At 36.3% G+C, this 19,347-nt stretch overlaps 1 protein-coding gene across 6 annotated transcripts; it reads right to left on the bottom strand.

Annotated features, from left to right (window-relative positions):
• Nucleotides 1-1,416: 1,416 nt before the first annotated feature.
• Nucleotides 1,417-19,347, bottom strand: LOC147541847 (ubiquitin C-terminal hydrolase 12-like). Of its 6 annotated transcripts, XM_086633538.1 has the most exons (27): nucleotides 19,306-19,347; nucleotides 18,183-18,355; nucleotides 17,891-18,050; nucleotides 17,556-17,703; nucleotides 17,289-17,446; nucleotides 16,631-16,765; nucleotides 16,160-16,465; nucleotides 12,160-12,200; nucleotides 11,959-12,039; nucleotides 11,758-11,877; nucleotides 11,001-11,123; nucleotides 9,554-9,625; nucleotides 9,330-9,397; nucleotides 9,138-9,246; nucleotides 8,963-9,028; nucleotides 8,745-8,855; nucleotides 6,747-6,802; nucleotides 5,623-5,800; nucleotides 5,432-5,530; nucleotides 5,275-5,346; nucleotides 5,066-5,131; nucleotides 4,156-4,221; nucleotides 3,929-4,015; nucleotides 3,728-3,844; nucleotides 3,487-3,567; nucleotides 3,316-3,402; nucleotides 1,417-2,392 (listed from the first exon to the last, which is right to left on the bottom strand). In XM_086633538.1, the coding sequence occupies exons 3-27, from the start codon at nucleotides 17,937-17,939 to the stop codon at nucleotides 1,535-1,537; spliced, it is 3,354 nt and encodes a 1,117-aa protein (XP_086489664.1). In that variant the 5' UTR covers nucleotides 17,940-18,050; nucleotides 18,183-18,355; nucleotides 19,306-19,347; the 3' UTR covers nucleotides 1,417-1,534. The 6 variants fall into 6 exon arrangements, with proteins under 6 accessions (XP_086489664.1, XP_086489667.1, XP_086489662.1 ...); XM_086633541.1 differs by lacking the exon at nucleotides 19,306-19,347 and having other exon boundaries at nucleotides 3,728-3,841; nucleotides 18,183-18,244; XM_086633536.1 differs by lacking the exon at nucleotides 19,306-19,347 and having other exon boundaries at nucleotides 17,891-17,954; nucleotides 18,124-18,199.

The raw sequence follows: 19,347 nt of genomic DNA on the forward strand, positions 1-19,347 counted from the left end.
GTTATCTTGAAACTTAGAAACAAATGCAGTCAGGGTCTCAGTGTCTCGTGGTGAAAACAAAAGCGAAATCTTTTGCGTGGTGAGTGAATTGGGCAGTTTTAAAATTTTAAAGTTCTTTTTTCACTTCACTCCCCCAACAATTGAAATTAGAAAACCAGCCCTTAATGGAAATTAAGTTACTCTTACTTTTTACTTTTCTATTCATTAAAGGTGAAGAATGATGATGTCCACCATATTTTGGTGTAGCGTTTGGACTGAGGTTTGGAAAAGATAAAGAACAACCAATTAAAAAAGCACGGTCCTCCGAGTTCCAAGATAAGCCTGAATAGTGCAACGAGACGTGGAAGGTTAAAGTACGCCAAAAATCCACTTTCCACAAACGTTTCGCAAATTAGAGGATCTATCAGTAGCAGAACATATGCATTCATGGGATCATCATTATCTTAGCGACCATCAACATGTGGTCCAAGACGGCACCTTACCACCTAATCATATTAGTCGTTCATTATGATCAGTCAACCAAACCTACATAAGCAGAACATGTTCACCTTCTAACTTAGACTATTGAATTCAATCTTTTAACCGCAAAAACGTATATTTTATATGATTTTTGGAGGTTATGTTTTCCAAATTACACAAGGAAATGTTTTTCTTTTTTTGATGAAATACACAAGGAAAGGTTAATAATATATTCGTTGATCCTCCATCATGTGATTGATAACCACTTCTAAGTATCATCCAGTAGAAGTAAAAAATGACATTTTATCGAATTTGGGATAATAAAGTAAGGACGTGACTTAATAAAATCTAGGCGCCATAGGATGACCTCAAAGGTCTTTACATAGCCTCTAGAACACAAAATGTCTTTGACTTAATAAAATTTGGAACAAGTACCAGTAAAACTTAAGATTAAGAGCAAATCCCACCTACGGCCAGATCTGACCCAACATATGATCATTGGTGCTCCCAGAGGTAATACGTGACCGGCCCAAAATTAGCTAGACTTCTCTTTGGGCCTGACCTAAGCTCAGCCCGAAGAGTAGCCGGTAGGAGTTGTGGGCTGAGATTACTATCTCCAAGATTTTCTATAACGAGGAAATGAAGAACAAAGTTAAAAATAAAATGAAAAATGTTACACCAAATGTAACGAAGTTTTTAAACAACTAAAATGAATCATTTTAAATCATTTCGTGCACTACGCGTGTGATTTTATATTTGTTTATAATTCCGAATTTAGAGGGTTTTTTGTCTTGCCTTAATTAAATCCTGTTTCAAATTTGTTATACTATTAACATACAATAGAAATCCTTGATTTCTTATAATTTTTTCCATAAGCAATGCAAGCTTTTGCTGTTCGAGCACGATCATGCAAATGATCTAGTTTTGCTCTCAACTTGATACCTAACTCTATGTCTAGGCTAAATGGCTAAATTTTGATTTAACTTCATAGAATCTCCACATAAAAAAGTTATAGACAAAGGACAATAATTTACAAACTTTTCACACCAAAAATCCTGTTTCAAGACCTCTAACACTAGAAAAGGCCATCGAAAAGAGAGCGCTTACTTTTCTCAAGGTATATTTGCTGTTCTGAGAGTAACGGACCGAGGCTAGTTTCCAAGGTAGATACCTTCTCTTGCGCTATTTTTAACTCGTCCTGCGCCATCTTCAACTTATCTTCTGCCATTACTAATTGCAGCTTTGCATCTGAAACCGACTTGAGCTTTTCCTCTACTAACATGGTTTTCAGATTCTCCCCGTTGAGAAAATCTCTTTTGACATTCTCAAATCTTTCGCGAAGCCACGTAACGTTGAATTTAAGTAGCTCAACCATTTTAATCTTCTCTTCCCATATACCAATAGTTGCCAAAGACAAATCAGCGAGCCGGTATTCGTTCATCTCTGTGATAGTCTTCATTATTTCGGAAACCATTGTGACTTGGCCTATATACGAGGCTGTGAGAATTTGGCTAGAAGCAATATGCCCATATTTTAACCAGATCTGTTTGTATAACAATGCCTGTGTTTTCAAAATCTTGAAGCCTCCAATGTCCTCAAATTTCTCATCGAAAGTTTCTGTGTGGTTTCGCCCTTCTTCAAACAATTGACCAGCGCTTGCGTACTCTTGTATATGTTTTGTTGACTGCATTGGTAATTGCTCTGTTAATTGTATTACTTCCGCGGCTTCTAACAATATGTCCAGAGATTCGTTTCTTTTCGAATCTGCTCTAGTTTGCGCACTATTTACTTCATTGAAACAGTGTCCAACCTCGGGCACTATTACTGATTGTGGTTCTGCTTCCACTGAATTGCTACAAGGTTGTGCATTATTTTCCAGTGAGATGCCTCTAGATCGCTTGTAAGTCTTCTTTATTGGCTTGTGATTTATACCCTGAAATACGCCATAGACAGATTTTAGGAATAAGATTGTCCAATAAGTAATAAGTTGGAGAAAGAGAACCCACCTCAAAGCAAAGGCTTACCTATTGTCGTCACATTTATAAATGTTTAGAAGGGTGTGGGCAAGTGATGTAGGCACTTCTTGGCCGAATGGGCTTGGGGCCCTTAGAGTAGCCGAGAGGCACATAATGGGCTTAAAAGAATGGAGCGTCTAACGGATATCAAGAATAAGTATGAGATAAGTATGGTCTCTTCTAAAGTAGGGGAGCAAGCACAGGAGCCCGAACTTTCTTCAAAGAAAGAGAAAAAAAAAACGTGTTAGGCTCAAAGAAAGCCACACGTGAGGAGGCGTGTGAGAATAGTCTCACATGAGAGAAGGGCGATCTAGCACCAAGTAGGATATTAGAAGTAGGATTTATGGAAGTGTTCAAGTCCTATAAGGAGTCTTAAAGTATGCATCCCCGGTAAAGTTTCCCTAGCCGATATATAAGCCTTTATGTCTTTGTTCTAAAATTCTAATAATCTACTAAACAATGAAACCCTAAATTACTGTTATGTCTTTCTCTAGTTCTTTATTTATTCTTTTTATGCCTTTATCCTGCATATTAGTTGTTAAACCTGGCTTAGCTCTTCTTTCAATCTTAGTCTTCCGTACTGCTACATTTGTTAGTTTGTCTTCTGTACTTGGAGGCTGCATACATTCCACTTCTAGTAAAATCCCACCCACCCTGGAATGAACAGATTTATGGTATCCTTGAAAGAAATAAGTGCTATCAAATAAAGCTCTTTACGGTTTTGCATGGGCATGGTTTCAATATATTTCAGAAGAGTGCCTGATAGTTGGAATTTGTAACCTTATTATGAAGGGACTGACAGCTGTACCTAGAAGTCATCAGCGAGAAAACATGTTCTTACCTGGTTGGCAGTAGAAGCTCTTTTAATTGGACTATCAGAGTGCTCCAGCCCAAGATGCTGCTGCAAAGCTCCACGCTCATCTTTCCTCTGAGGGCAATAGTAGTAGCAAATCATTCTAGATTATAAAATATAGGAGATTAGAAAGTATAACATAAGTTGAGTTAATCAAACCTGAAAAAGGCTGTAAACTATGTTGGAGTCCTGAAGGTACATGGGGCGCGGTTGACACAACGAAAAATACGCAAACTTCCACTGATGAAATATTTAAAGAACCAAGAGTTACGAACACTAATTTCATCACAACAAAAATGATAATATGACATTTCTCAAAAAGTCATGGAAAAGTAATGTGCAGCATCATCAACTAGTATGATTCATTTGCTCAAGATAACTGCTGTAAATTAGAATTTACCCTCACAAACTCCTCATCAGGGACTTGCAATTTCTTCTGTATGCGCAATTTGACTTTCGCTAAAGTATCTCTTTCGTCAATAATCAAGAGGAAGGGATCCCCAAAATTAACCTGCTGCTGCAACCATATATGATTTGATATTTTGAACATAATGATTACGAACAAGAAGTGGAAAATGATTAGTTTAATAAAATTATCTACCATCAGATTCTGGGATGGGTTTCTCATGAAGTGATGAACACGAATCAAGCGATCATGAGGACCCAAGTTCTTTTCTTCCACCGGAATCTGTTGCAAAGAACATTTGTAAAGGTAAACAAGAAAATGGAACACAAAATAAAAGCTTAAAAATTCATCTGATTGAAACAAGTAAACAACAATCCACAAGAACTGCAGTAAAGAAATTTTCCGCACCGACAACAATTTACCTCCTCTGCTCGTAAAGTCCTGTATTTATCATCTACCTTCTCAATCTTTTCATCAAGCGAAAAAATCTGCAAGCATTTCGATATAAAATTAAAGACAACAAAACATCAAAGTGAAAATGAACTGAGTCAGTATAGGCCATAAAAACATATATTCGAGTCACACTATACCCAGCATCACGAAGTGGGTTTTGTGGAGGCAGAGAAATAAGAGAACCTCTAAGGAGTAATACATTGGAGGCAATAATCTCAGAAACAAAATGCACGATTTACATTTATGCCTCAAGATACAAACAGATAGTGGGATTTTAATTTCATATAAACATGCGCAATTGGAATTCCTTCCATTTCTGAGAACTTCTACCTTCAGCTGCTCAATAAAATTTCGCAAACAGAGTCGGTGTGGGATAAGCCCCTCTGTTTCAGTCTTGTTAGGAGCCTCTGTGGCGGTGCTTTTTTTGCTGCTCCTCCCTATGACGGTGGGGGGGGGGGGGGGGGGGGAGGCTATCTTGTATGTTGCTCCTATGTAATTGGGGAGGTTTCTGGTTCCCGATTACCTCTCCAGGGCCTTTTACTGTTTTCCGTCACAATTCTTATTCCTTTTGTATCTTCCGCTTTTTCTAATATTAATTCAAAGTTTCACAAAAAAAAAATCTCGCATTGATTCCTACGGCCTTCTTCTTTCCAAGAGAAAACTAGAGATTCTCATAAGTCATAACATCAGCAATCAAGTAACTGCATTTTCATGGATTCAATTAAGCAGTTTATCTAAATTGGATAACTCCAAGTCCAAGCATATATTTTCACTATGTCACGATCAATTGTTGAGGAATAAGCTAAAGAAGCCAAATATTGACATAGGTATTTTTTCAGCCTAATGAGTACAGTTATTTAAAAAATATAAACAAGATACCTTATATATCTTGTGATCGGAGACTTCAAACAATCTGAGTTCTGTGTGTGGATGAGACAGATCGACCTGTTCCAGAACGATTTACATAAATAGGAGGGTTCCATGACCCAATGTTTCTGCTTCATAGTTTATATCTCTAAATATGCACATTGAAATTCAAAAGAGAAACTAGAACTAAGTAAGAATGTATTAAGTTTAGAGCAAGCTACCTTTGTCTTCAAGCCCTTAATCACATCACTTACTGTACTTTGTTCTGGAAGTTTTATACTATGAATCACCACCTGCGAGTAAATGAACCCAGATTAATAAATCTTTAGACAGCTTCGATGTTATCTGAAAAAAAAATTTACATCATAATATGCTTACTTCATATTTTGTTGCATGGTGAAAAGCGACCTTCTTAGTTTCCAAATCTTCTAGTGTGGGTTGAAGGACGTCCAAGACTTCATAATATAATATATATGTCTATTGATAAGAAATTTAGAGAAGAATTCAGCCAGAGGGTAAACTATTAATTACTAAAAGCCATGGAATAGCTAGCTAAGACGTTGAACTACCTGATTACAGGAATGCAGCATATCGCACAAACGATACTGACCGTGGCACTTAAGTGGTGATGTAGGTTGCTGAGTGTAACCGTTGTGAGGAGTAATTCTGATTTTGGTCCGACCATCCAACCCAAGATGGTGAGCAACCCTTTTGGTGATATCGTCATAAGTTGATCTCTCCCTGGACCTTAACATAGAACAAGGGACATAAACCACAGACAAACAATAATAACAATAACAATAGCAACAGCATAATAACAATAATAATAGTAATAGTAATAGTAATAGAAGATGGGCCTTTGGGCTAGTGGTTTGCATCCACTCTTAAGTCCTCGGATGTCAAGGTTTCGAGTCTTGGTGGAGCTGAAATTCCCCAAATTTATTCATGTCATTATAGGGCACTAAATAAGGTAGTGAAGATGGTATTTACGGCCCCTTAGGATGGCCTCTAAGGGTCTTTATATGGCCTTTAGGGGTCCAGGTGTCAATTATGGCGGTGTATGTGCTCATTGCATTTCAAACATTGTATCCTCATGATGTAATCAATGCCATGTAATGAACGTAATGACTCTTGGAGTCCTTTGTCAAATAATAATAATAATAACAATAATAATAATAAAAAAATTCCTTTGTTCAAAATAAATAAAGAGGCGATGCTTTCTAGGTCCACGAAAAGCCTATATATAAGGGAAAGGTCCACCTGGACAATAGAAGCTAAATTAGTCCAAAAGCATGTACGGCCTTACGGTACCACAACGCGTAATCTCCCTGATTTTACGTAATTTCAGCACATGCCTGTGCTGCTGTTCTTAAACAACATGCGTTCTGTCTTGAAACTGGAAAATTAGAAAAAGGTTACGTACTTACGTCAACCATCCCAACAAGAACTTTTCATCAACTTTTCGCGGTTTTGTGGTTAGCGCGTTTGTTTTCATAGTGATTTGTAGTGTCATATATCTTTCTGAATATTATCTTTCTGAATATTATCTATTCTGAATACAAAACAAATTCAACTTCGTTTACAAAATCTGGATTTTCTTTTGTATGTTTTTCTGAACTTCATTAGTTTTGTTCACAAATTCAATTGTTTCTTCTTATTGGGAGATAACTTTTTTGGAAATGGAAGTACTTACAGCTTAAGACAAAAATTCTCTTCCTTCGATTTCCCAAGAGCTTGGAAATGGACAACCTAAGGACAGTTACATTAAAAGTTAGTATTGTGAGGTCTACTCAATGAATTCAAAGAAATTAGATGACTAGCAATAATGGAAATTTTCAATGCAAAAAATTCTTAAATCAGTGTCCTGCACATTTCACTTGGGAAATTAGAGAAACAAGCAGAAGAAGCTTTGGAGATAAAATGTCCGAATTTGAATCAAAGCAAATAGGTAGGACAGTAGGAGTAGTTAAATGTCTCACACAGGCTTCATAACATAATCTTGTTGCATAGAAAGTGCACAACAATAATGAAAATGCATATAAGTTAGCTCCACGCAATCACTTAGTTTTCTTTTCTTCATATCATACAGTCTTTCAGTCTACATACGTTTGATCTAATGGTCTCAATTTAAAAAAAAAAAAACAAGATTATTTCCCACATTTCGCCTCATTTTCTCTCACAGCCCGTAATTAATTTCAGTTTCTCCATAACTACTTTGATAGTTTGATAATTAATCTTCTTAATCTTACGGTTGAATTTACCTCATATTTTCCCCTAAAATATGACATCCCCTAAAATGTCTCCCTCCAAAATATAACCAACCCTAAGAGCATCTCCAATGCAAAACTGAAAATAATCTCTATTAGTCATGTGTCAAGTTTCAGTTGAGATTCTCATTCCTAGGTGGCGAAATAGAGTTTCTCAATTCTTTTGTGTCTCCAATGCAAAACTCTAAACTCGTTATATTTACTTATGTGGCCTAGTTATTTTTGTAAAAAAAATAATTAGTTATTCCGAAAAATATAAGAAGACTTGATTGAGAGGCGGAGGCAGAAATTTGCGCAGGCCCCGGCTGCAAAAATTAAAGTCGATAAAAAAAATTATATTAAGAGCGCAAAAATACGTTTCAATCTCTATGTAATATCATGTGAATTTCTAACTCATTTTATATAAACTCATGTGCTAATTGGTATTACGTAAATGAGAAATTTGTACAATAGGTCAAACTGTCTATAACTCCATTATCCCCATATTTGTATCTAATGATAGGGCAATAGATAGTTTGATATGTTGTATTTGATTAGTGTGATAAGAATTAAAGTCTAAGAGAAAATAAATATAATTTGAAGAATTGAGATCTTCTTTAGGAAATAAGAAACCAAACAGGCCCTTAAAATTAATGTTGTTGGTATGCAAAAGAAAGGACCAAAAATGCAGCAGCTGGGGTTTGATCTCGTGCCCAATGAAGTGAACAGCCTACCACCATACCATCTTACCAAGCCCATGCTTTTGATGAGAGCTACTTTGCTTTATTCTTTAGTAGGTTGACCCGGGCTGCAGCTCGGATCAGCCTACTAACAGCTCCACCCTTGACTTGATTTCTATTGGTTTACACCCAAATGTTGATAAGTTGGACAACTAGAGATATCTCAAGAGGAGTAGAGGACAGTCTAGAAATAATGTATTCTCTTGAGATATCTCTATTTAACTGCTTCCACATCATCTTAGAGATCTAAATTGAGTGTTGCATTAGAGAGAGTTCTTAAGAAAAAACTCTACAATCCTGCGGCACTCAAAGTTTTTAAGATTGGGTGTTGCATTGGAGATGCTCTAAAGTCTCTCCCACTAAAATATAACTTTAAAAGTGTTTTCTCTCTCTAAAACCTCTCATGCCAAATCAGCAATTAGGTTATATCATTTTTCATTTAAATTATTCAGCAATTTTATTTTCAGTTTCATCGTGCCAATGGAATGGGCTACACCTAGTTCACTTTCATATATCGCTGATATTTTCCAAAACTGGCTCAATAGATCTACTACACTTTATGCCTGCACCGACATTCACTCAAATAAGAAATTTGATCCATTTACTTTTTCAGAGCCGCCATCTCTCAGGTTCTTTGTACCAGATCTGCTACACTAGTTTTTGAATTCCCACAGAAATGTTAGAATAAATTTCGGTTATACATACCTGCCAACTATGAACATATTCCAGAAAAGAAGGAACATCAGGATTCATATATCGCTGCTTATACTTAATGAAGATGTGTTTCTGGAAAAATATAATATCCCCGTTTTGAAGCTGCAATGCATACATAAATGAAGTGAAAACAGACTGAAAAATTAAGAGACATCGAAGTCTGAAACAATGTTATTGCAATGGAATACCGGGTCGTGCATCTACATTACCTGGGAGTCGAATCTTTCTGTCCTGTTGAGGGGCTTACACATGACCTTGGACTCAAACTTTATCTCCTGGCGCAGAAGATGTTACAGTGAGATACATCTGCGGCAACTGATCTTGAGGTGTGCAAAATGACCCGTGGACAAGTAAATGAGTGCACCTATCTAAAGAAAAACTAACCTTGTAGATTCCTATTTTCTGATTGACATCAAACCCAACCATATCCTTCAGCTTTCTGAAGATATCATAAGGCTTACCACGACTCTTCACGAAAAAACTTCCTAGGTACCTGATGTCACGGAAGGGTTTCATAACTCAAGGCGCATGTAACTTTGAACTAGTTGAATTGATTGGTAAGTCAAAACTGAATACCTGAGTTCTTCTTTTTCAGGATCATAATGTTTGAAGAAAAGGAGCATATCTCCTGTAGTCTGGTCAGGCTGAGAAAAGGGTACAACTTTTAACTCAAGATGCATGTAATTACAGAAGTCAGTAAAGCTACAAAAAGGAATAGCCCAAGACAGGCACCCAGCATGACATGCCACCCTAGAATTAGGAATGTAAATCAGATAATAAATTTACATAAGAATAATTACCGTCGCAAGTTTTACTTCCAAAAACAACTTAAGTTCTGCATTGTGCACATTATTCTTTACCAACTGTTCAACCTACAGTGACACAGTGAATTGCCATAAGCTCATGTGCTGCATAATTCCACACCATTCAGATATCCAACATGCAGATCAGCAAATCTGAATTCCACTCACTTTGTTTTGTCTCAAGAGGCATAAGCCACAAGAAAGATCTTTTTGAAGAAAGTGAAACTTTGAAATATATGGTCCACTAGCCTAACAAACTCCTAATTAAATCTCAAACATCCCCTCATCGAAGGTAAACCCGTAAAAAATAAAAATAAAAATAATTTGAAGCTGCTTGCCAAAAATGGCATCTGTGTTGAACACTGACAAATTGATATAACACAACTTCTAAGTAGCGAAAGTTCACATTTAATAGAAAAATCCTATCAATCTATATAAAATGTGGCATAAAAAGGAATCCAATGTAATAGTAATATAAAGTAAAAATTAACGATGGAATAATAAGATTTTGCAGACAGTTGGTAGTCTTATTTAATGTACTCTTCCTTCCATATTTGTTCTTTCATTTGAAGAATTTAATTTTAAAGGCAATGTATTTTATTTCAACATGTCAGTCCAACATATTATATTTTGATTTTGGTATAAATTTTGGTCTGTTGAAAAGAAAAAAATGGTATTGAAAGAATAAAAAAAACTGAAAATACGGAAATATTATGCAAACGATGGACACATTCTAAGTTTCATGTGAGGGGGTCATGTACTTAAGTAGATCATCCTCCTAAAATGTCATATCTTGGATCATTACCTCTGCTGAGCCCAACATTTAAGTGTAAACCAAGTGTTACCATAGATATCTAATTTCTAACGAAGTAAAAGATAATCAAACCCTAATTTTATTTGTTCATCTGATGCATAAGATTTGAATAGACAGATGAAAATGCTCAAAAGTCTCAGTCTCTCCCTTTAGATCTATTTATGAGTTCAATTATTCTCCATTTTCTCTTCATATCTATTTCTGAGTTCAATTATCTCAACTAGTTCATCTTTTACCTCGTCGCTTTTTCTCCTCAATTTAGGGTGGACAAGAAAATAATCTTCAAAACATTGAATTTTCCCTATAACTTTCTCCAAATTTCAGGCAAAACATATTGTTCATCAAAAAGTTTCGTTATTTCAGTCATCTCGATGGAAATATATGCAAAGGGAAACAAAAGTGACATTTCCTCTTTGTGGGGTTGGAAATGGATATATTTTGATCAATTCAGGGGAAATATGTCGACACTTAGTACCATGATCTTCACATAGTTAAAAAGTAAGCTCCTAAAGGTAACATACATGTTAAAAAAAAGTATAACCATTTCCTAACCCAAAGGCCAAGTTAAAAACACAGCAGCAATCAGAAAACAAATGGTGCATAGCATAAGTAAAATGACATAATATTTACGGATTGTGTTTCCTCTTGTCGTGTCAATGAACGGTGAGGACGATATGTGTCATTTTTGCGCTTTGCCCATAGCCAGAAACGCTGAAGTTTCACAGGTACACCAAACGTTTTTGCAACCTCCTCCTGCTCACCACCTCTAATTAGACAAACCATATATTACAAATAAAAGGAATCCAACATTACCATTAATTGATTATTAACACTTCCCGTACAAACCTTTTGTTATTTAGTTATGTAATAAGGATATTCTTACTTGGGATCTTTGTATCAGATGCTTCAATCGAGATATTACGGGAGATTTTTTATTTCGATTACTTCATTCTCAATAGATAACTTATATCTTTAAGAAAACGAAAACGTGAAATCTTCTAAAGATGACAAATGCATTACAATTTTGTAGATTTAAAAGCACGAGTTCAAAGGTTTATCATTGCTATAAGCAGCAGTGGTTGTACTCTTCCAATGACAATTGCAAAAATTTCTGCAGAATAACTCCACGCTACTGCAGAAGAAAATAAGGAAGCATTGGTTGCTTATCATTGCTATAAGGAACGGTGACATAATTATGAAATGAACAAATGACTTGCAGCATAATCAACAAATGACACAATAGTCTCCAAACAAAAATAAGAAACTAGCTGTAAATGTTTTAATTAGAGTAAAAAGATAAGAAGAGCGACATAACAAAGTCTGATTGACCATAAGCTCGTGAAGTGGATTACAAAACTAATATTAACTTTATGATATACAATATTACCTTAAAAAGGTTAAAAGGCATCTGATTCGGGATACAGAAACTGCAAACTTTGTCGTAATCAACAAGATCAAAATATATATGCTTCCCAATCTGTTCAAAAAGGTCCTCATTCCGTGCAACCTAGAGGAATCATATTGACTAATTAACATTCGTACTTAAAACATATCAAAGATATATAGAGAAGAAGGTTGAGAATCACACCTTTATAATAGTATAGAGGCCAGCCTCTGTTTTCTGCTTCTTCGTGTGCTCAATTTCTTCTTGATCTTTCATAATTCCAATCTGTAACATGGTAGACGGCTTAGTAAGAGTTTTTTGAGATGTCACTTCATGTTTGGAAAAATCGGATTATGAAAAGTGTTTTGTAGTAAATGTGAATCTCGTTAATGAAGAATACTTAACTGGCTGATTTCCCACTTTACTAACACTGTCTACTCGTGCCACTGCAGCAAGCAAAGAAAAGAGAAAAAGTGAGACTAAGGTGGTGTTTATTTTTGTTTCTCATTGTCCAGAACTCCAGATCTGACTAGTCCAACTCAAATGGACCCATAAATCAACCCAAACCAGTCTTTTGTACGAGTCAAACATTTCGAGTAGACAAAACCAAACACCTTGAAATCTGAATCAAATCACTTTATTCCACTAATTGGATTTCAGATATGAAATGAGAAAAGAAAAATAACTACCTAAGAATGCATTATGCTATTCACAAGCTACAACCTTCTTCAGAGTTCATACTTCATACACGTAAGCTCCATTTTAGGCCCCAATTTGTGACTAACGGGCCGTTTTGGCCCTGGTTCCTTTTTTACCCTAATATTATGTAATGTTTCAACTTTGTCCATGTGATGTTTGACTTAATTTTATTTCATTATATTCTTCAATTCTTTTGGTTATCTTATATATTTCTCGCTACTCCATGTCATTTTTTCTTCTCCACTTTTATCCTCGTGGGCAGACGGTTATCGGCCGCCCCTTTGCCAGTGACCATCATAGAAAAAAAAACAAATTAAAACAAAAGTCTCATCTTTCCTCTCTTTCACCAACACAACCACAACTACCATCTCTTCCCCAGCAACAACCATCTTCATCTCTCATCACTATTGAAGGTTATTGAAAGTAAATAAAAAGATGGGATTCTTCCATTTAGTTCTGAGTTAGGTCTTTGATGGAATCCCTCTGGGGTTCTTATCATCCCTGGCGGGTTATTTGCAAGCGTGGGTCAGATGGGTATGGGTTGTGGCGTTTGACCTAATTATTCTTTAAATTCAAGATATAATAGTTTGAAGGTACCTCATACTATCTTTACGTGTCTTCATCAAGCTGAGGAAAAAGGCTTAGATTATGGGGTTCAAAGTACCAGTTGATGGTAGAAGTATAAACCAACTCCAGTTCGCAGACGACACTTTATTCTTTATAGAAGAGGATCAAAACCAGCTTAGAAGATTGAGAGACGTCCTGATTTGGTATGAGATTGCTTCAGACCTCAAGGTAAATTTGAATAAATCTTATATCTACAAGTTACTTCAAGTAGGGGATAACAATTTGAACCACGAAATGATTAAGGAATTCGGTTGTCAAGAGGGGCCCCTTCCTGTTACTTATTTGGGATTGCCTCTGAGAGTGAGATATAAAGCCAAAGCCTCTGGGCGCCTGTTATAGTGAGAGTGAATAAAAAGCTTGCAGCTTGGAAAGGCCAAATCCTTTCTAGAGGAGGCAAAATCACGTTGATTAAATCAGTACTTCAAGCTTTACTTGTTTATTACCTTTCACTTTATTCAATGCCGGTTGGGATCTTGAAGGAGATAGATCGCAAAATGTGTAACTTCCTGTGGGACGGTTCCTCAGATCACAAACGTATGCATTGGGCAACCTGGCAGTTAGTTTGTACTTCTCGTTCCAAAGGAGGGTTAGGAATCAAGAATCTCAAAATAATGAATCAAACTTTGCTTATCAAATGGCTTCGGAGGTGTGACCATGAACAAGGTGCACTCTAGAGAGAACTTATCAAGGATAAATATGGCAAAACACTTAAGGAATGGCAAACCAAATTCAAACAGTCACCCTACGGTTGTGGGGTCAGGAAAGGTATTCAAAAGTTCTCTTCAAACTTCCAGACTTTAACGAAATGGGATCTGGGCAACGATAAATCCATTGATTTTTGGGAAGATTGGTGGCTAAGGAACTCTTGTTTAAAAGATAGTTTCCTAGAGATTTACGTTGTAGCTTCAAAGAAGAAAGGTAAAGTGGACAAGTTCTTCAATTTGGATCAGCAGATTTGGGATATCAGAACTAGGAGAAATCTCAACGACTGGGAAATTATCAGTTTTATCTCTTTACAGGCCTCGCTTCAAAATTTGAAACCGTAAGATAGCCCAGACAAGAGGGTATGGAAATCCAAAGAAAAGGAGAAGCTTAGTGTTAGCAATTGCTATCATCGATTGAACAAGGGCCATCATATCTTAAGCTCGTTTTAAGAGAATTTAATTTGGCGCCCATCAATCCCTCCTAGAGTAAGTTTCTTGCTCTGGGCCATGCTTTTCAACAGGCTGACAACAATGGATACCCTTAAGAGAAGGGGTTTTGTTCTAACCAGTAGACGTATCTTATGCAAAAAGGAAGAAGAAAGTTTATATCATATCTTTTTGTCTTGTGAAGTGGCTGAGGGCCTTTGGAACTACTTCACGGCCTCTCTCAAGGTGCAATGATGTAGGCCTAGGACGATCAATCAGCTGGTAGAGCACTGGGACGGGATGTATAAATCCAAGAACAGAAGGGAGATTTGGGAGCTTATTCCAGCTGCCATCACTTGGAGCATTTGGATTGACCGTAATAACAAAGTTTTCAAGGACATGAATTTGTCCAGCTCCATAGATATAGAGGATGTCAAAAAGGACTATCTACTTATGGGCAAAAAGAATTATATCTTATAAGTCTATTTCTTATTGCGATGTAGTAGTTAATTGGGAGGCGTGGATGTCGTGAAAGTTTCCATGTCCTAGCATCCCCTCCTGTACATGTTTTCTTTCTTTCAATATATTTATTCAAAGTTTCAAAAAGAAAATACTATCTTTATGTTAAATACATTAAATGCTTAAAAAGGCGCATAAGATGCGTATCGAGTCGTCGCAAGGCAAAATATAAGTGTACCGCATCAAAACTTAGGCCTCGGTGTTGTAGTAACTTTCTTTGTTTTTCTTTAACTTCTAGAGGTAGTCAAACGGGTAGAAGTGACCGAAAGAATTCATATCCTTTAACTTTACTATCAAACATTTATTTTTTGCAGTACTACAGACAAATTCAATAAAATATACTATTATAGAATAAATAATATAACTAGGTTAAAACATATGAGAATGAAGCTACACCTCTTTACCGCCTTACATTGTCAAAGAAAACCGCATCAGGTCGTACAAATGTTGTTTTAAACATTGAAGATGTTACTTCACCAAAATTTGAGTTTAGGATAGTTGGAATTAGTCAAGAGAAAACCAAGGAGCAAAAAAGTCAAAAAATTTTGGTCGAAATGACCGTAACTGTTTGGTTTTTCACTCCATAGAAGCGAAACAAAATCTAACACGAAATTTGAAACAACTCACCAGGTTTCGAAAGATTCGATCGATCTACAAAACCCTAACATAATTCAACCCAAAAGTAGAGCATAACTTACCTTCATATGTATCTTCTTCATTTTTCAGGATATTGATTCATTATATCTTCTCAAATCTTTGATCTCTTGATTTCTTATACATGTCTTAAAATCTCTCTTGATTTTGCCAAAAAGACCCTAGAGAGGGAAATAGAGGAAGGAGAGTCTCGGCTGAGTAGACGCGATTTTGGCTTTTGGGGTTTTACGATTAGGGTTTTTTAAGGGTTGGTTTTTGCAACTAAAAAAGTATATCATGCTAGATTTTTTGTCTTGTTTTCAGGGTTTTAATGTTTACCCCCTACTATAACTGTTTGAGTTTGTTTTTGTTGAAGTTAACCCCCTAATATGACTATGAGATTGCAAATTTACCCTAACATTAACAAACTACAGTAACAACATTATTTTTTGGGAGTTATTTTCAATATATAATTCAATTTAGCCCCCAAAAGAAACTGTTTTATTGCATATTAGCCCTCAAATTAATAGATTTTCTCAAAAATCTATCCAACTTTTTTTCATTGTTGCCCCTTATATCATGTCTTTGTTACAAATGTTTTTTATGGGTGTTATTTTCAATAAATAATTTCATTGCAACATATTTCTATCATTCCTGCAGATTGTAAAATTTCCACACTGATCGAAATATTTCCATGAAATGTTTCCACTTTTGGACCGACCACAATTTCCACTGTAACCAAGATTTCATTCCTTGGAAAAAACAACAAATGAAATAGAGGATGTTAACAAACTTACCTTTGTGGTTATTGTTTCGGCAGACTTCTAAGGGATGCAATGTTGATTCTTCCTCATCAGATGCTGACTCTTCTTCATCATCAGAATTTGACTCCTCTTCTTCATCATCAGAAGAAAGGTTTTCTTGAGATTTTGAAACTGATTTGGGAATTTCATCAGATTCGTCGGAATTTGAGTCACTGTCAGTTGCTCCTTTCCCTTCTTCCTCTTCTCCTTCCGATTCATTAAAATCTTCAGATCCGATTTCTTCATCGGAACCAGCACACGGATCTTCTAAAGGAGCGCGTTTTGGTGCCATTGTTTGCCCTGGAAACCAAAACCATGAAAAATCTCATAAGAAGTCAATTTCAGACTTGAGAGAGAGAGAGAGAGAGGGAGGGGAAGATGAAAACAGGTTGCTCCTTGATTCTTGAGACCAACATTAACCTATTTCCTGTCTAGAATCCTATGCATTGTAGTCTATGACCTTACCGACGATAACCTCTGCTTCAACTATACAAGTGTCATTCACAAGATATCCTCTACCGGGATCATATAGTTCACTCAGAGGCATGAACTTTGTAAAACCCCAATCACTTTCTTGTGCAGTAAATCGGTGTTGTGAATCTGCAAATGCACAAAGGTAAGTATTTAATTATTAGAATACAAGTGACATGAATCATTTGTACTGAAATATGTAAGAATCAACATGTTTCTTGTCATCAGAAACTGTGATGAGACAGTCTAAAGTAACACAAGGAAACTATGATCTATAGACTAAACGGATGTACTACTTGGACCAGTTAGGCAAAAAAATGTCATCGGATTATCAAAAATAGAAACACAGATATGAATGACTCAAAAATTCTATAATGTTTGTAGCAAATAAGCAGTGAAACATTAAGGTACATTTCCATCAGGTCCTCGCCAAGAAAGCAAGAAACAGAAGAAATAAGAAGAGATAGAAAAGAAATTCTCCATGTTCACAAATAATGTCCTAGAGAAACATGCTTTAAGCTTTTCAAAGCCTCGCATGTCTAGTTACCATTTACCACTCATTGGAGCCATTGGGAGAAGAAAAAGAAAAGACGCCATTCACTATCAGAATAGACCATATCATTCCTAGATACGAAAACAACAAGGAGGATACCTTTTGTTAATGTGCACTTGCTACGTACTTGATTAACAATCGCCAGACTGAATTGTGCATACCTACTCCACTTGTACGGAAAATTAGTAGAATCCACTGCATCTAGGTACATCGATAAGTGATCAACCTTGTTTCCCTTCGGGAAAATCAGGACCCGCCTAACAAATAAAAGTGAAAATTACATACCATAAGCTGATCATTTTTTTTATCGAGTGTTAAAAGTACTCTAAATAAATCATGAGCAAATGAGGGAGAAAGTCGACATACCATTTATAAGAACCAACCATGAAAACATCAGAATAATGTTTCTTAGTGGTTAACCTAGAAAACTTTTTAATAGTCCAGCTGAATCTTGAAGATGGAGGATTCTCAACTGGCTGGTTTTCCACTGTACTAGCAGCTTCTGCTTTTTCAACTGCAACAAAAATTGAAAGAAACTAAGATTGCCTTCTGCTGTTCAAAACTACGACCTACTTTAGGATCACTAAGATATCAACAAATTTTCCAAATCCAAACTCTTTAGAAACCAAAAACTGAAACCTTATAACCTAACTACGAACCAATAATCACATAAGAAAAAATGAAGTATAAATGAAGATTACCTTCCATCTGTTGTGGAGCTTCAACTAACTCCGAATGGGGAACCAACATCTCAGCATCCTCCTGCTACAAAATGAGAAACTACAAATTAAAAGTCTGGATTCAGTAAAATCAAACTCTGTTGATCCAATCAAAATTGTAATTTTAATCAAAAGAGAAGCCCTAGAGAAGAACTAAAAATCAAAAAGCGTAATAAGAAACAATAATAGAACAAAATTGAAGTACAAACATATACATAAATGTAGAGATGTTTAGGGATGTAGAAATGTTAAGGGTTTTGGACGAAGGAAAAACCTCGTCGTTACTGCTCCGTTGCACTTTTATTGGGTAAAAAGATATCCTGACAAGAAAGTTTTTTTTTTTTTTGAATGGAAACATTTCCATTAATAAGTGATAAAATCACATTGTTTACATGGATGATACATCATTTATTTCTCTCCTCTGAAAACTTCATGAGAGTTACATACCTTTAAATGCAAAGTGCCTCATGAAGAGAAAGAAATGGGACTAGACACAGACACTATTGGGATCCTAAAGATCCGAGAAAAGAGACCCTAAAGATCTGACAAAAGGATCCTAAAGATCCGACAAAAATAACGAAAAAAAACTAAAAACCATCGCCTTGCCGCCGGAAACCGTCGTCGATACCGGATAACCGCCGCGTCGCCGGAAAACCGCCATAACCGTCGGGAGCCGTCGCCGGGAAAACGTCGTCATCGTCGGAAAACCGATCTGACATGATCTCTCTATGCTTCTCCATCCCTTATCTTTAAATATGACCGGAGTCTGAACTTTAAGATCGGATTTCTTAACAGAATCAACCATAATCTGACATTGATCTTGGACCGGAATGGTTGTTCCGAAAAGTTTAATCGCCGGATCTGTAGATTCTTCATCAGTCAATTGCTTCTACTCCTCTTTGATTTCAACTTCTTGTTCCGAAGAGATCAAAAAGCATATCTTTCAAGATAAAACACGATATAGAGAGAGAGAGAAAGAAAGAAACTTATTAAAACCCCCATAAAAGACCTTTCTGAGATAGAGAGGGATTGATCTCTTTAATACATTAAAAGAGAATAGACAAGTTTTCTCTCATCATCATCTGAAACACCCCCATATGAGCATCTCCTTGGGTGATGGTGTTGATGATGATGGTTATTAAAATAACCAACACTCTCAAAAACTGCATCTCTAATTGATTTCCTCGGGGAAGCCACTGATGTAACCATGGAGATTTAACCTTGTTCGTTTTGGCCTTCAACTTAGATATGGTGATATGAGACCCACTTGTTAGAAATCGAAGGTTATCTCTTAGAAGTTTGCCGCCGGGGAGAAACCAACTCTCCTGGCAAAAGCCAAGGAGAGGAGATCTGGCAGCCCTCGTCTCTCCTCAACAAAGGCTTGAAAATGTCATGACCAACTCCAACGACTGTCTTCTTCAGCCTCTGTGATCTAGGAT

The sequence above is a fragment of the Eschscholzia californica genome, unplaced genomic scaffold, assembly GCF_041429995.1.
Source record: "Eschscholzia californica isolate CP2 unplaced genomic scaffold, dmEscCali1.0.p SCAF_4, whole genome shotgun sequence".
NCBI lineage: Eukaryota > Viridiplantae > Streptophyta > Magnoliopsida > Ranunculales > Papaveraceae > Eschscholzia > Eschscholzia californica.

What these genes read in the sequence shown, in the direction of transcription:
- LOC147541847 (XM_086633538.1), bottom strand. Translation starts at nt 17,939, where the DNA reads ATGTTGGTTCCCCATTCGGAGTTAGTTGAAGCTCCACAACAGATGGAA. An exon ending in GTAAAGTGGGAAATCAGCCA is followed by an intron (nt 12,040 to 12,159) that starts GTTAAGTATTCT and finishes ACCATGTTACAG; the next exon opens with ATTGGAATTATGAAAGATCA. An exon ending in CTGATGAGGAGTTTGTGAGG is followed by an intron (nt 3,568 to 3,727) that starts GTAAATTCTAAT and finishes ATATTTCATCAG; the next exon opens with TGGAAGTTTGCGTATTTTTC.